This window comes from Ovis canadensis, chromosome X, assembly GCF_042477335.2.
Source record: "Ovis canadensis isolate MfBH-ARS-UI-01 breed Bighorn chromosome X, ARS-UI_OviCan_v2, whole genome shotgun sequence".
In the NCBI taxonomy this organism is placed as follows: Eukaryota; Metazoa; Chordata; class Mammalia; order Artiodactyla; family Bovidae; genus Ovis; species Ovis canadensis.
The window spans coordinates 52,726,675-52,743,763 of NC_091727.1; the positions used below are offsets into that span (position 1 = coordinate 52,726,675).

The following is a 17,089-nucleotide window of genomic DNA, read 5'->3' on the forward strand; positions in this document are numbered from 1 at the left end:
CAGGCCTCCCTGTCCATCACCAACTCCCGGAGTTCACTCAGACTCATGTCCATCGAGTCAGTGATGCCATCCAGCCATCTCATCCTCGGTCATCCCCTTCTCCTGCCCGCAATCCCTCCCAGCATCAGAGTCTTTTCCAATGAGTCAACTCTTCTCATGAGGTGGCCAAAGTACTGGAGTTTCAGCTTTACCATCATTCCTTCCAAAGAAATCCCAGGGCTGATCTTCTTCAGAATGGACTGGTTGGATCTCCTTGCAGTCCAAGGGACTCTCAAGAATCTTCTCCAACACGACAGTTCTAAAGCATCAATTCTTCGGTGCTCAGCCTTCTTCACAGTCCAACTCTCACATCGATACATGACCACTGGAAAAACCATAGCCTTGACTAGACAGACCTTAGTTGGCAAAGTAATGTCTCTGCTTTTGAGTATGCTCTCTCGGTTGGTCATAACTTTTCTTCCAAGGAGTAAGCGTCTTTTAATTTCATGGCTGCAGTCACCATCTGCAGTGATTTGGGAGCCCCCAAAAGTAAAGTCTGACACTGTTTCCACTGTTTCCCCATCTACTTCCCATGAAGTGATGGGACCAGATGCCATGATCTTTGTTTTCTGAATGTTGAGCTTTAAGCCAGCCTTTTCACTCTTCTCTTTCACTTTCATCAAGAGGCTTTTTAGGTCCTCCTCACTTTCTGCCATAAGGGTTGTGTCATCTGCATATCTGAGGTTATTGATATTTATCCCGGCAATCTTGATTCCAGCTTGTGCTTCTTCCAGTCCAGCGTTTCTCATGATGTACTCTGCATATAAGTTAAATAAGCAGGGTGACAATATACAGCCTTGACGTACTCCTTTTCCTGTTTGGAACCAGTCTGTTGTTCCATGTCCAGTTCTAACTGTTGCTTCCTGACCTGCATACAGATTTCTCAAGAGGCAGGTCAGGTGGTCTGGTATTCCCATCACTCTCAGAATTTTCCACAGTTTATGGTGATCCACACAGTCAAAGGCTTTGGCATAGTCAATAAAGCAGACGTAGATGTTTTTCAGGAACTCTCTTGCTTTTTCCATGATCCAGCAGATGTTGGCAATTTGATCTCTGGTTCCTCTGCCTTTTCTAAAACCAGCTTGAACATCAGGAAGTTCTCGGTTCACGTATTGCTGAAGCCTGACTTGGAGAATTTTGAACATTGCTTTACTAGTGTGTGAGATGAGTGCAATTGTGCTGTAGTTTGAGCATTCTTTGGCATTGCCTTTCTTTGGGATTGGAATGAAAACGGACCTTTTCCAGTCCTGTGGCCACTGCTGAGTTTTCCAAATTTGCTGGCATATTGAGTGCAGCAGTTTCACAGCATCATCTTTCAGGATTTGAAATAGCTCAACTGGAATTCCATCACCTCCACTAGCTTTGTTCGTAGTAATGCTTTCTAAGGCCCACTTGACTTCACATTCCAGGATGTCTGGCTCTAGGTCAGTGATCACACCATTGTGATTATCTTGGTCTTGAAGATCTTTTTTGTAGTATCTTCTATTTTACTTTGCATTTATTTGATCTTCTATTTTATATATAGGGCTTCCCTGATAGCTCAGTTGATAAAGAGACTGCCTGCAATACAGGAGACCTTGGTTCAGTTCCTGTGTCAGGAAGATCCACTGGAGAAGGGATAGGCTACCCATTCTAGTATTCTTGGGCTTCCCTTGTAGCTCAGCTGGTGAAGAATCTGCATGCAATGGGGGACACCTGGGTTCAATCCCTGGGTTGGGAACATCCCCTGGAGAAGGGAAAGGCTTCCCACTCCAGTATTCTGGCCTGGAGAATTCCATGAACTGCATAGGCAATGGGGTCACAAAGAGTTGGACACGACTGAGTAACTTCACTTTCACTTTTCTATTTTATATATAATATATTAGCTATTTGTTTTCTCATTCTCTGAAGTGCCTATTTATCTTGCAAATTTTCTTTTAGGTTATTTATCTTTTCCTTGCTGATTACATAAGTTTTTTTGTGAGATATATATATGTGTAGACATACAAATATAGCAGATGCCTTTTATATATGTGTGTGTGTATGTGTCAAATTTCTTTTCCAGTCAGCCACAATTTTTTAAAACTTCATGTACAATATTCTTTTTGAACAAAATTATTTCACTTTCACTGGCTTTTCATTATTATGATTTCATACATATAGAAAATTGGGACTTCCTTGGCCATCCAGTGGTTAAGACTGCGCTTCAACTGCAGGGGCCATGGGTTTCTGGTCAGGGAATTAAGATTCTGCATGCCATACCATATGGCACGGCCTATATATATACATATACATATGTATATATGTATGTGTATATATATGTATGTCTATATTAAGCTCCTATGTCCATGGAATTCTTCATGCAAGAATACTGGAGTGGGTAGCCATTCCCTTCTCCAGGGGATCTTCCCAACCCAGGGATCAAACCCAGGTCTCCTGCATTACAGACTGATTCTTTGCCATCTGAGCCACCAGGGAAGCCCTCCCACACACACACACACACACATACGCATACATACATGTGTGCTTTGCTCAGTGACTCAGTCATATCTGATTCTTTGTGACCCCATGAACTGTAACCCATAACCCACTTGGTTCTTCTGTCCATGGGATTTTTCCAGGCAAGAATACTGGAGTAGATTGCCATTTCCTACTCCAGGGGATCTTCCCGACCCAGAAATTAAACCCACTTCTCTTGCATTGGCAGGTGGATTCTTTACCACTGCACCACCCAGGAAGCCCATATACATACATACATATAAAGATTAATTGGAAGAATAGTATGGCAAACACTCATATGAGCACTGCTTAGATTCTATTATTATTAACAATAACAGCCTTATCTAATATAACTATCCCTCTCTCTATCTCTAACCATCCATTTATCTATCCTTTTTGATTCATTTCCAGGTAAATGGCAGATATCAGTACACTTTACCCCTAACCAATGAGTATTTAATTTGATTTTGTCAAACCCATCAATCTGTGTGTTTATGGTGTGTGATTTGGGGATCTTATTTAATAAATTCTTCCCTACCCATGAGTCATAAAGATGTTTCTACTTTTTCTGTAACTATGATGTAACTGTTTACATTATAGTTTTATAATATTGCCATCCATTTCAGGTCTTTAGTGGGTATTTATTCTGTGTATGCTTTAAGAAAGGGTCTAGTATTATTTTCTCTACATAATAATCCAGTTTTCCCAACTCCATTTATTAAATGATCTCTTCTCTCCCCATTGCTTTTTGTTACCATTCCTAGGTACCAAGTTCCTATATATACTTGAGTTCATCCCTGAATTTTATTTTGTTCCATTGCCTATTTGCTCCCTCACCAATGTCACATTCATTCATTTATGAAGGGTTTGTAATTTGCCTTAATAGCAGGTAGGTTAAATCTCTACTCTTTGCTTTTCTTGTTTCAGACTTGTACTGACTGCTCCTGAACCACATGAATCTTTAATCTTCCATATATAATTTAAATTTAGTCCATTTTCCACGAAATCTTGTTGGGCTTTTTGGTGAATGAATTGAATTAATTTAGGGAGAATTGACATCTTTATAATGTTGTCCTTCTACCCTAAGATCATAGTCTAACTTTCCCTTTATTCAGATCTCTCTTTCAGTCTTTTTTGAAGTATAGTTGATTTACAATATTATATTATTTTCAAGTATACAGAATTTTATGTCCTAAGTAGAGTTAATATTCTTCATAAAGGTCTTCTGCATTTTTAATTAATTCCTAGACACTTGATATATATCATTGTAATTGTTGATGGTATTCCATTTTTTTTTAATTAAATGTTCTCATTGTTTATTTGCTGATGTAGAGTAAATAAATTTTATACAAAGAGGAAGTCAGTCCTTACAAATCACCAGATGGTTACAGATTTTTGAGCTTTGAAATTGAACAAACCTTAGTTTAAATTCTGGCTCTGTCACTTTTTAACTTGAATAAGTCACTTTAACCTTTCAGAGTATCCATTTCCTCACCATAAATGGGTATAATAATTCTTACTTCTCAGAGCTGTTTGAAGATTGAGATAATACATGCAGGGGCCCTATCACATAATCACATAATAGATGCTTAATATATGTTAATATTCTAACTACCTTAATGTTAAGATTGGTGACTTAACAAGGCTTCCCAATAATGGATTATATTCATTCCTCCTAGCTCCTAACACATTCCTGCATCACACCCCTACATTATCTCATATTAACTCTAGAATTGCATGTTTTGTTTATCTTTTTTTCTCAAAAGTATAGTAGTAGCTCATTTTCCCATTTATTTGATTCTCTGGGTTTTTGAAACATATCCAAGAACATGAAAATAAGTAAAAATGACTTATTAACAGCTCTACCAGCTATCACAAAGACTATGCTTTAATAGGCTCTATATTCTTCCCCTGAAGAGAACCCCTTAGCTTTCTGATCAACCTATGTATTCTTAATTTAGACACATTTCTGACAGTTTTGTCATCTGATTTCCCAGTGTAGAACAAATTAGAAGCAGAAAATTGTAAGGGAGGTGAGACAGAGAGTGGGAGCTATTCTTAGAACCAGCCCCAGGATAGTAATAAGTGATAGGCCACTCCTTAAAAGCAGGGTAAAAGATATAGAGATTACTTTTAAAAAGACCCAAGAACCCAAAAAGAAGAGGCATCATCTGAAGTCTTTCAGTGTTGGGGGAACTTCACTGTAAAAATCAGTAATTCATATAAGATCATTATTAAAGCACAAGGCAATTAGCAATGTTCACAAAATCAACAAGAACATGTTCTATAATATTACATGTTATGTACCTGGCAATATGCCAAGTCAGCCCTTTGTGTTCAATGCTTCTAATCCTCATAAAAGTGCTGAAAAGTGTTATTTATCTCCATTTATAGAAGAGGAAACAAAGGGTCAAAGAGAAGTACCTTACAAAGGTTATGTAACTAATAAGAGATTTTATATGTAACTAATAGGAGTTTGAACTAAAGTCTGTCCAACTTCAAACTCCTCTGCTTTTTAAAAGACAAAATGGTAGAAAATACAGTTTTAAAGATTAACAGGAAATCTTAATGGGAATTTAAAATTCAACTTTGAATGAAAATTAACTCATCCTAAATACTGCATTGTCCATCAGTTTAAGACTTTGTAGGAGTATTGAACTATGATCTGATTGAGTGTTAGGAATCTAAACTCCTCAGTTGCTTCTACTAACTGTAGTTAAGAGATACCCCTTATAAAAGTAATGCTGGGCAAGTTGTAGCTAAAACTTAAGTTGGTGCAGTTCTTGGACAGTTGGCTTAGAGAAATGAGTATCTACTAGGAAAACTTGATATGTTTGAGGAAGGCATTAATACATATAATATGTATTAATAAGCCCATAAAATGGGCTTCCCTCATAGCTCAGTTGGTAAAGAATCTGCCTGCAATGGGGAGACTTGGGTTCAATCCCTGGGTTGGGAAGATCCCCTGGAGAAGGGAAAGGCTACTCCAGTGTTCTGGCCTGGAGAATTCCATGGACTGCATAGGCAACGGGGTTGCAAAGAGTCGGACATGACTGAGCATCTTTCATCCACTTCACTTAATACATATAATAGTCACTACTGAGAAGGGAAGGATAATGAAGAACTCTGTCAGGCTTCTAGGGCTGGGATGTAGCCCTGTTGAATAAGGTGAAGCTTGTGCCAAGGCCCTACCATTTCTAGCATAGGTACATTCCAAACTCAACAATTTTCCAGAAATGCAACATGAAATTGGACAAAGTTTGTCCTCTAGATTCATGGCAAAAGTTTAGGCATCTCTTCATAGGAACAGTTCTATTAAGAAGCAGAAGATTCATTCATAGCAATAATAAAACATTTGAGTTAATCTTGTGCCATCCTGATATATAAAGATGCATAAGAAATAATTTTTGTTCACCTGACAGAATAATTCTAAAGTATGTTGGAAAAGCAAATGAATGATAATAGATTATAATTTTTTATTTTTATTTTTTAATATAAATTTATTTATTTTAATTGGAGGCTAATTACTTTATAATATTGTATTGGGTTTTGCCATACATCAACATGAATCTGCCACAGGTATACACGTGTTCCCCATCCTGAACCCTCCTCCCATCTCCCTCCCCATACCATCCCTCTGGGTCATCCCAGTGCACCAGCCCTGAGCATCCTATATCATGCATTGAACCTGGAGTGGCGATTCATTTCACATATGATATTTTACATGTTTCAATGCCATTCTCCCAAATCATCCCACCCTTGCCCTCTCCCACAGAGTCCAAAGGACTGTTCTATATATCTGTGTCTCTTTTGCTGTCTCTCATACAGGGTTATTGTTACCATCTTTCTAAATTCCATATATATGTGTTAGTATACTGTATTGGTGTTTTTCTTTCTGGTTTACTTCACTCTGTATAATGGGCTCCAGTTTCATCCACCTCATTAGAACTGATTCAAATGTATTCTTTTTAATGGCTGAGTAATACTTCATTGTGTATATGTACCACAGCTTTCTTATCCATTCGTCTGCTGATGGACATCTAGGTTGCTTCCATGTCCTGGCTATTATAAACAGTGCTGCAATGTTTTAAAAGAGCAGTAAGAAGAGTCTTGGCTCAAACAATATCAACAAAAAAGCCAGGGTGTATTATAAACATATACTATAATAATATGATACTGGCACAAAAATTGACAGGTCATTGTTTTAGTGTAGCTAACCCTGAATATGACTCTAGACACATGATAACTTAAAATATGCTAAAGAAAACTTCTCAAATCAACGAGGAATAGATGAATTGTTAATAATTGTTGAGAAAATTGAATTGGTATTTGGGGAAAAAAAACATCATGTTAGAGCCTTACCACACGTAAATTCTAGACAAATTTATTATAGACATAAATGTAAAGGAAAAAATAACAGGTAGAATAAAAGATGAGCAATGATTTACCCAATCTTGAAACAAGAAACACATTTTTTCAATGAAAATAAAGAAGCCTTCAAGCCCAGGGCACTGTCAAAAATAATAGCAAAATCAATGGCAAACAATCATGTGGGACAAATACCTTAGTTGCCTGTGGTTGCAGTACACCATACCCAAAAATTTAACTGGGAGATCTGAGCAATAAAACAACCAAAAAAGGCTTGAATAAGCTCCCTTATAGTTCTGGGAATCTGGAAAATTGTGTAGATATACATGGCTACATACAGACTCAAGAGAGGCCTAGAAGAGCCCCGATGACATATTCATACCTGGTTGAACATGAGACCTGTACAAGGAAAACAATAAAAGCCAGACATAAATTGCTTGAATTTTTAATGTATGCTCTAACCCATACATTGATCCCTTTTGTAAAACTGAAAGCTTTATTGGCCCAAGATATTTCTGCATAACCTTTGACTAATCATTGGCTGATTAATAAGCTATGATGATTCTAGGAAGCTGGACTTAAAAATGACATGAATTAAAAGTAAAAATCTGAGCAAGGACATTAGGCTACACATTGCAGGAGAGACAGACTGACCAGAATTAGTTCAGACATGTCACTAAACAAATAAACTAAAAAGCAGCAACTACAGTGATTTGGGAAGGAGTCAAAAGTCCAGAGTAGCTATATTATCAAAACTGTCCAATGTCAAATAAAAGGTTACAAAACTTGCAAAGAAATAATAATATGTGGCTTATACTCAGGACAAAAAACAGTCAATAGAAACTTCTCTGAGGGCATATGTATATAGGACAGAGTAAATAAACAGTTTCAATCAGCTCCTATAAATACATTCAAAGAACTGCTACTGCTGCTAAGTTGTTTCAGTCGTGTCGGACTCTGTGCGACCCCATAGACGGCAGCCCACCAGGCTCCCCTGTCCCTGGGATTCTCCAGGCAAGAACACTGGAGTGGGTTGCCATTTCCTTCTCCAATGCGTGAAAGTGAAGTTACTCAGTTGTGTCCAACGCTCAGCGACCCCATGGACTGCAGCCTTCCAGGCTCCTCCATCCATGGGATTTTCCAGGCAAGAGTACTGGAGTGGGGTGCCATTGCCTTCTCCGATTCAAAGAACTAAAGGAAAACATATCTAAAGAATTAAAATATGCTGACAATGACCCATCAAATAGAGAATAACAATAAGAAAATAGATCTATCAAGATGGTCGAGTAGAAGGAGACGTGCAACTCACCTTGCCCCGTGAACACATAGAAAACACATCTACATATGGAACAATTCTCACTGAGAACTAATTGGAAACTGGCGAAGGACTCCTATACAACCAAGACAACAAGAAAGATTCATCCATAATTAGGCAGGGAGGGAAGACACGCAATCAGGTCAGGCCTTGTACCCCTGGGAGGGAACTCAAAGGAACAGGGAGATTACATGGGTGGAGATTCAACGTGGGGAGTAAGCTGTTTGAGCCACAGTTTTGGACAGCCCAGGATCCGACACAGGGGAGACAAGCCCTCTTGACTGATTGGAGGACTACAGGGACTAACAAGAGAGCTGTGGGAAGCCTCAATTGAGCATGAGAAGCATGTGTATGCTAGCTTACCAGCAAGGCAGGGCAGAGTGAGGACTGCCTCAGTGACTGCCAGGTTTCCCACAACTGCCCCAGTGCCAACCCCAATCGAGTGACTGCCCCAGACCCACTTATCCACAGTGAAGCAGAGCACTGGATCTAGGGCTGCCACAACCAGGTAGAAAGCTCAGATGTGGGACACAGAGGCTACTGAGTTCCAGGGGGGTGTCTGGGTGGGGCTGTGATGTCCACTGTTGGTGCTTACTCAAGATGAAAGTGAAAGAGGAGAGTGAAAAAATTGGCTTAAAGCTCAACATTAAGAAAACTAAGGTCATGGCATCCAGTCCCATCACTTCATGGGAAATAGATGGGGAAACAGTGGCTGACTATTTTTTTGGGCTCCAAAACCACTGCAGATGGTGATTGCAGCCATGAAATTAAAAGACGCTTACTCTTTGGAAGGAAAGTTATGACCAACCTAGACAGCATATTAAAAAGCAGAGACATTACTTTGTCCACAAAGGTCCACCTAGTCAAGGCTATGGTTTTTCCAGGAGTCATGTATGGATGTGAGAGTTGGACTATAAAGAAAGCTGAATGCCAAAGAATTGATGCTTTTGAACTGTGGTGTTGGAGAAGACTCTTGAGAGACCCTTGGACTGCAAGGAGATCCAACCAGTCCTAAAGGAGATCAGCCCTGAATATTCACTGGAAGGACTGCTGTTGAAGCTGAAACTCCAATACTTTGGCCACCTGATGCGAAGAGCTGACTCATTTGAAAAGTCCCTGATGCTAGGAAAGGTTGAGGGCAGGAGGAGAAGGGGACGACAGAGGATGAGATGGTTAGATGGCATCACCAACTCAATGGACATGGGTTTGGGTATAGACAGGGAAGCCTGGTGTGCTGCAGTTTATAGGGTTGCAAAGCGTTGGACATGACTGAGCTACTGAACTGAACTGAACTAAGGCAGTGCATTAGAAGTAGCCCAAAACTCTTGATGATGCACACTCCAGCACAGCTCACCTCCCCGTAAGCACTATGAATCAGTGCAGGCCCCACCTGCCCTGAGTGTCACTTCACAGCAGGGTTGGGGCCATGGAGGCTGAGAGCAGTAATTGGACGTGAGAAACAATGGGAAGTTGAACTGAGGCTGCATCTGAGCAGAGCAAGGGAAACAGTTGCTGGCGCCTGCACATGAAGTGCCTTGGAGACAGCTTGTACCTCTTTCTATAGCTGACATGAGCTCTGAGCTCACATGGGCCTCCCTTGCTTCAGCACGATCTCCCTCTGGGGCAAAAGTCCTAGTGCAGGAAGGGGGGAAGCACATATTAGAGGGAACAGAGCCAACTCAGCTAGATCCTAAGGGCTTCCATTTCAGTATCTTGGGACCTGACCCAAACCCCTGACAGGATGATGATGGCCACTGAACAGAGAGGAAGTCCCACCTCATACCAGACTCCACCCCTAGCACCTCCATCTCCAGCCCCACCTCCTACCACTGCGATAGCTGCCTGCACACCCTGAGGAAAAACAGTGACTTGCATCCACATCAAATCCAGCCCTCCAACCAAAGGCACTATGCACACACAGTCTACATGGGACAGTCCCATATAAAGACATCCCTGCAAGACCACAATAGGTAACTGTTTCACCTAAATTCATAGGCACAGAGAAAGTTTAGCAAAAATGAAAAGACAGAAGAACTGGTCTCAAATTGAAACAGGAAGAGAAAACCCTTTGAAAGACAAATAATGAAAAGAAATACTAAAGAATTTGAAGCATAAGTAATAAGAATTTTAATTGAATTAAAGAACAGAACAGATGACCACAGTGAGAATTTTAACAAGAACTTGAAAATATAAGAAAGACCCAGTCAGAAATGAAGAATTCACAAGAGTTGGATTCTGAATATACTCCCTTTGAAAGGTCATTTAGATATTTAAATAGAAATGTTCTGTAAGCAGTAAATATATGTGTTTAGAATGATAAACTTCCAAGATTATAGGTAAATCAAAATAACACTTGTGATATTTATTTATTCATATGATAAAACACTTAGAGCTTAACTGATTCAAGTAGATTAAATAAGTATAGTAAGTATAATAAGATTGTGAAAAGTATGAAGATAGCTGAGAAAAAAGAGCTTGCTATAAAAAGCATACCAAAACAATAACTTTTAGAATAGGAAAAGGAAGAAATGAATAATTCATTAACTTAAATAAAAAACACACTAGAAAGAATGAATAGCAGACTAAGGGATTCAGAAGAAAGCATAAATGATCTGGAAGATAGAATAATGGAAATCACCCAGTCAGAAAAGCACAAAGAAAAAAAAATTTTTTAATATGAGAACAGTTTGAGATCTCTGAGATAACATTAGGCATACAAACATTCATATTATAGGGGTCACAAAAGGAAAAGAGAGAGAAGGGGATCAAAAATATATTTGATGAGATTATGGCTAGAAACTTCCCAAACCTGAAGAAGAAGAAGGTCTTTTGTTTCTTTGGGTAGATTTATTCCTAAGTATTTAACTTTTCGTTGCAATGGTGAATGGAATTGTTTCCTTCATTTCTCTTTCTGTTTTCTCATTGTTAGTGTATAGGAATGCAAGGGATTTCTGTGTGTTGGTTTTATATCCTGCAACTTTACTACCATATTCATTGATTAGCTCTAGTAATTTTCTGGTGGAGTCTTTAGGGGTTTTTATGTAGAGGATCATGTCATCTGCAAACAGTGAGAGTTTTACTTCTTTCCAATCTGGATTCTTTTTATTTCTTTTTCTGCTGTGATTGCTGTGGCCAAAACTATGTTGAATAGTAGTGGTGAGAGTGGGCACCCTTGTCTTGTTCCTAACTTTAGGGGAAATGCTTTCAATTTTTCACCATTGAGGATAATGTTTGCTGTGGGTTTGTCATATATAGCTTTTATTATGTTGAGGTATGTTCTTTCTAGTCCTGCTTTCTGGAGGATTTTTATCATAAATGGATGTTGAATTGTGTCAAAGGCTTTCTCTGCATCTGTTGAGATAATCATATGGTTTTTATCTTTCAATTTGTTAATGTGGTGTATTACGTTAATTGATTTGCAGATATTGAAGAATCCTTGCATCCCTGAGATAAAGCCCACTTGGTCATGATATATAATCTTTTTAATATGTTATTGGATTTTCTTTGCTAGAATTTTGTTAAGGATTTTTGCATCTATGTTCATCAGTGATATTGGCCTGTAGTTTTCTTTTATTGTGGAATCTTTGTCTAGTTTTGGGATTAGGGTGATGGTGGCCTCATAGAATGACTTTGGAAATTTGTCTTTTGCTGCAGTTTTCTGGGATAGTTTGAGTAAGATAGGTATTAGCGCTTCTCTAAATTTTTGGTAAAATTCAGCTGTGAAGCCTTCTGGTCCTGGGCTTTTATTTTCTAGAAGATTTCTGATTACAGGTTCGATTTCCATGCTTGTGATGGGTCTGTTAAGATTTTCTATTTCTGCCTGGTTCAGTTTTGGAAAGTTGTACTTTTTCTAAGAATTTGTCCATGTCTTCCAAGTTGTCCGTTTTATTGGCATATCTGTGTTGTCTGTTGTGATTTCTCCATTTTCATTTCTAATTTTGTTGATTTGATTCTTGTCCCTTTGTTTCTTGATGAGTCTGGCTAATGGTTTGTCAATTTTAAGTTTCTTGATGAGTCTGGCTAATGGTTTGTCGATTTTGTATATTTTCTCCAACAACCAGCTTTTAGCTTTGTTGATTTTTGCTATGGTCTCTTTTGTTTCTTTTGCATTTATTTCTGCCCTAAGTTTTAAGATTTCTTTCATTCTACTAACCCTGAGGTTCTTCATTTCTTTCTTTTCTAGTTGCTTTAGGTGTAGAGTTAGGTTATTTATTTGACTTTTCTTTTGTATCTTGAGGTAAACCTGTAGTGCTATGAACCTTCCCCTTAGCACTGATTTTACAGTGTCCCATAGGTTTTGGGTTGTTGTGTTTTCTTTTTCATTTGTTTCTATGCATATTATGATTGCATTTTTTATTTCTTCTGTGATTTGTTGGTTATTCAGCAGTGTGTTGTTCAACCTCCATATCTTAGAATTTTTAATAGTTTTTCTCCTGTAATTGAGATCTAATTTTACTGCATTATGGTCAGAAAAGATGTTTAGAATGATTTCAATTGTTTTAAATTTATCAAGGCTAGATTTATGGCCCAGGATGTGATCTATCCTGGAGAAGGTTCCATGTGCACTTGAGAAAAAGATGAAATTCATTGTTTTGGGGTGAAATGTCCTATAAGTATCAATTAGGTATAATTGGTCTATTGTATCATTTAAAGTTTGTATTTCCATGTTAATTTTCTGTTTAGTTCATCTATCCATAGGTGTGAGTGGTGCATTAAAGTCTCCCACTATTATTGTGTTATTGTTAATTTCCCCTTTCATACTTGTTAGCATTTGTCTTACATATTGTGATGCTCCTATGTTGGGTGCATATATATTTATAATTTTTATATCTTCTTGGATTGATCCTTTGGTCATCATGTAGTGTCCTTCTTTGGCTGTTTTCACAGCCTTTATTTTACAGTCTATTTTATGTGATATGAGTGTTGGTATTCCTGCTTCCTTTTGGTCCTATTTACATGGAATATCTTTTTCTTGCCCTTCACTTTCAGTCTTTATGTGTCCCTTGTTTGTAGGTGGGTCTCTTGTAGACAACATATATAGGGGTTTTGTTTTTTTATCCATTCAGCCAGTCTTTGTCTTTTGGTTGGGGCATTCAACCCATTTACATTAAAGGTAATTATTGATAAGTATGGTCCTGTTGCCATTTACTTTATTGTTTTGCATTCAAGATTATACACCCTTTCTGTGTTTCCTGTCTAGAGAAGATCCTTTAGCATTTGTTGGAAAGCTGGATTGGTGGTGCTGAATTCTCTCAGCTTTTGCTTGTCTGTAAAGCTTTTGATTTCTCCTTCATACTTGAATGAGATCCTTGCTGGGTACAGTCATCTGGGCTGTAGGTTTTTCTCTTTCATCACTTTAAGTATGTCCTCCCATTCCCTTCTGGCATGAAGAGTTTGTATTGAAAGACAGCTGTTATCCTTATGGGAATCTCCTTTTGTGTGATTTGTTGTTTTTCCCTTGCTGCTTTTAATATTTGTTCTTTGTGTCTGATCTTTATTAATTTGATTAATATGTGTCTTGAGGTGTTTCGCCTTGGGTTTATCCTGTTTGGGACTCTCTGGGTTTCCTGGACTTGGGTGCCTATTTCCTACCCCATTTTAGGGAAGTTTTCAACTATCATCTCCTCAACTATTTTCTGATGGTCTTTCTTTTTGTCATCTTCTTCTGGGACTTCTGTGATTTGAATGTTGGGGCGTTTTCATTGTCCCAGAGGTCTCTGAGGTTGTCCTCATTTCTTTAAATTCTTTTTTCTTTTTTCCTCTCTGCGTCATTTATTTCTACCATTCTATCTTCTACCTCACTTATCGTATCTTCTGCCTCCATTATGCTACTGTTGGTTCCCTCCAGAGTGTTTTTGATCTCATATTGCATTATTCATTATATATTGACTCTTTTTTATTTCTTCTAGGTCCTTGTTTAACATTTCTTGCATCTTCTTGATCCTTGTCTCTAGGCTATTTATCTGTAACTCCATTTTGTTTTTAAGATTTTAGATAATTTTCACTATCATTATTTGGAATTCTTTTATCAAGTTGATTCCCTATCTCCTCCTCTTTTGTTTGGTTTGGTGGGCATTTATCCTGTTCCTTTACCTGCTGAGTATTTCTCTGCCTTTTCATCTTCTTTAGATTGCTGTGATTGGGGTGTCCTTTCCGTATTCTGGCAGTTTGTGGTTCCTCTTTATTGTGGAGGTTCCTCATTGTGGCTGGGGTTGGACGGGTGACTTGTCAAGGTTTCCTGGTTACGGAAGCTTGTGTCAGTGTTCTGGTGGGTGGAAGTGGATTTCTTCTCTCTGGAGTGCAATTAAGTATCCAGTAATGAGTTATGAACCGTGAACTTCCAGATGTTCAAGCTGGTTTTAGAAAAGACAGAGGAACCAGAGATCAAATTGCCAACATCTGCTAGATCATTGAAAAAGCAAGAGAGTTCCAGAAAAACATCTATTTCTGCTTTATTGACTGTGCCAAAGCCTTTGATTATGTGGATCACAATAAACTGTGGAAAATTGTGAAAGAGATGGGAATACCAGACCACCTGACCTGCCTCTTGAAAAACCTATGTGCAGGTCAGGAAGCAACAGTTAGAACTGGACATGGAACAACAGACTGGTTCCAAATAGGAAAAGGAGTCCATCAAGGCTGTATATTGTCACCCTGCTTATTTAACTTCTATGCAGAGTACATCATGAGAAACGCTGGGCTGGAAGAAGCACAAGCTGGAATCAAGATTGCCGGGAGAAATCTCAATAACCTCAGATATGCAGATGACACCACCCTTATGACAGAAAGTGAAGAGGAACTAAAAAGCCTCTTGATGAAAGTGAAAAAGGAGAGTGAAAACATTGGCTTAAAGCTCAACATTCAGAAAACTAAGATCATGGCATCTTGTCCCATCACTTCATGGGACATAGATGGGGAAACAGTGTCAGAATTTGTTTTTGGGGGGCTCCAGAATCACTGCAGGTGGTGATTGCAGCCATGAAATTAAACGACGCTTACTCCTTGGAAGGAGTAGAAGAGGGGTAATTAAAACGGGAGAGAGCAAGCTAGCCAGTAATCACTTCCTTATGTGTTCTCCTCAGTCTGGACACCTCAGAGATGTTCACAGAGATACACAGAGAAGAGAAGAGGGAAGAAGGAGACAGAGGTGTCCACGAGGAAAAAAGGGAGAATCAAAAGGACAGAGACAGATCCAACCAACAATCAGTTCCCTAAGTGTTCTCCACAGCCCAGAACACACAAAGAGATTCACAGAGTTGGATAGAAGAGAAGAGTGAGGGAGGAGATAGAGGCGACCTGGTAGAGAAAATTGAGAGTCAAAAGGGGGAGAGAGCTATCAAGCCAGTAATCTCACTCCCAAGTAAAAATGGATACTGAAGATTGAGTTCTTAAAGGTACAAAATTGATAACAAATATCAAAAAGCAAAGCTTAAAAGTCTAGAGTTTAGGTTCTCAAAAATATAATATTAAAAACACAAAACAAAGTCACAAAAATTGTAACATATATATATATGAAGTTTGCTTTAAAAGTAGGGTCCTTTTTTTGCAAGGTAATAGTAGGTTATAAAAATGAAAAATAAAGGAGTAATAGAGGACTTATAAATTAAAATTTTTTTAATTTAAAAATCATAATAGTAAAAATATATCTAGGAATTTCTCTGGAGCTGTTGCGGACAGTGTGGGGTCAGTTCATTTTCAGATAGTTCCTTGAGCTGGCTTATACTGCTCAAGATCTATAGGCCCCTTGCTATGTAATCGGTGCTAACTATGGGGTTTTAATCTGTTGCACCTCTCACTTCCAAAGCGGTTCCCTCTGTTTATTTTAGCGCCTTGTGTTTTCTGGTCTCTTTAGTGTCTAATTTCTGCCCTGACACAAGGGGGCGGTGGTGGTCACTTTTTTGGGCTCATTTGTTCAGTCGTGCTGTGAGGAGGGAGGAACACTGCAAACAAATATCACTGGCGTGTGTGGAAAGTGCTTGCAGTGTTTCAGCCGCACTGGTTTTATCCCTGCTTACTTCGTGTGTGCTTTCATGGTCTACACTTCTCAGGCTCCATGTTGCTCTGCTGGGAACTGTCTGAAGCAGGCCCTGGGTTGCGTGCACTTCCCAGGTCTTAGCCGCTCAGGTCCAGGTTCTTGGGTACTCCATGAAGGCACAGACTCGGTTGGGCCTGCGTTTTGTGCCCTTCCCAGGTCTGAGCAGCTCAGATGACCAGGTACTTGGTGAGCGCAGTCACCCCCAGGTGGGGCGTGCATCTTATCACCTCCCTTGTCCCAGCCTCTTGGTTTCCTGGGTGTACAATGGGTGCACCTTCTCCTGGGGAGCTGATCTCTGGCTGTAACCCTCCTGGTGGGTGTCAACCATCTGGAATCCCAAGAAGTCTTAGTTAGCAGGGAAGCCTGCTTGTAGTTTGGTAGATAATGCCTCTCTGGGACTGCAGTTGCCCCCTTCCAGCTCTGGCTGCCCCCGCCTGCCTGCCTCCAGCAGGGGATGGGCTGGTCCACAGCCAGCTAGCTCTGCTCAGTCCTGTCCTCTGTGAGCAGGCCTGGCAGTGTCTTAGGTTAGGGCTTTTTGGTGGATAGTTCTCTCTCTCTCTCTCTCTCTCTCTCTCTCTCTTTTTTCCTTTTCTCTCTGGCTATCCCACAGTCTGGGTTGCTATCTCAGGTTAGTTCCCTCAAATTGCCCTCAAGGCATTCAGTCCTGGTCCTTACCATAAGCAATGCAGCGGGTGCGTCCCTATCCAGCCCCCACTTGCTAGTGGCGGATGCGAGCATTTGGGCTGATTCTCCACTGGGAGTTGCAGTTAGGCACATAATCTGTGGGTTTTAATTATTTATTTATTTATTTATTCTCCGGTTATGTTGCCTTCTGAGATTCCAAGACTTGCCAC

The 17,089-nt window shown here is 39.4% G+C and overlaps 1 protein-coding gene across 3 annotated transcripts in view; it reads left to right on the forward strand.

Moving 5' to 3' along the window:
• FAM120C (family with sequence similarity 120 member C) overlaps window positions 1–17,089 on the forward strand; it is a 147,501-nt gene that overhangs the window by 97,939 nt on the left and 32,473 nt on the right. Inside the window, exon 11 of one of the 3 annotated variants that reach the window (XM_070291609.1) lies at window positions 3,282–3,349. The exons of the other annotated variants lie outside the window; for them this stretch is intronic. Coding sequence (XP_070147710.1) covers window positions 3,282–3,306 — 25 coding nt within the window. The 3' untranslated portion in view covers window positions 3,307–3,349. Of the gene's footprint in view, window positions 1–3,281; window positions 3,350–17,089 lie in introns of those variants that run through there. 3 annotated transcript variants of the gene reach the window in all.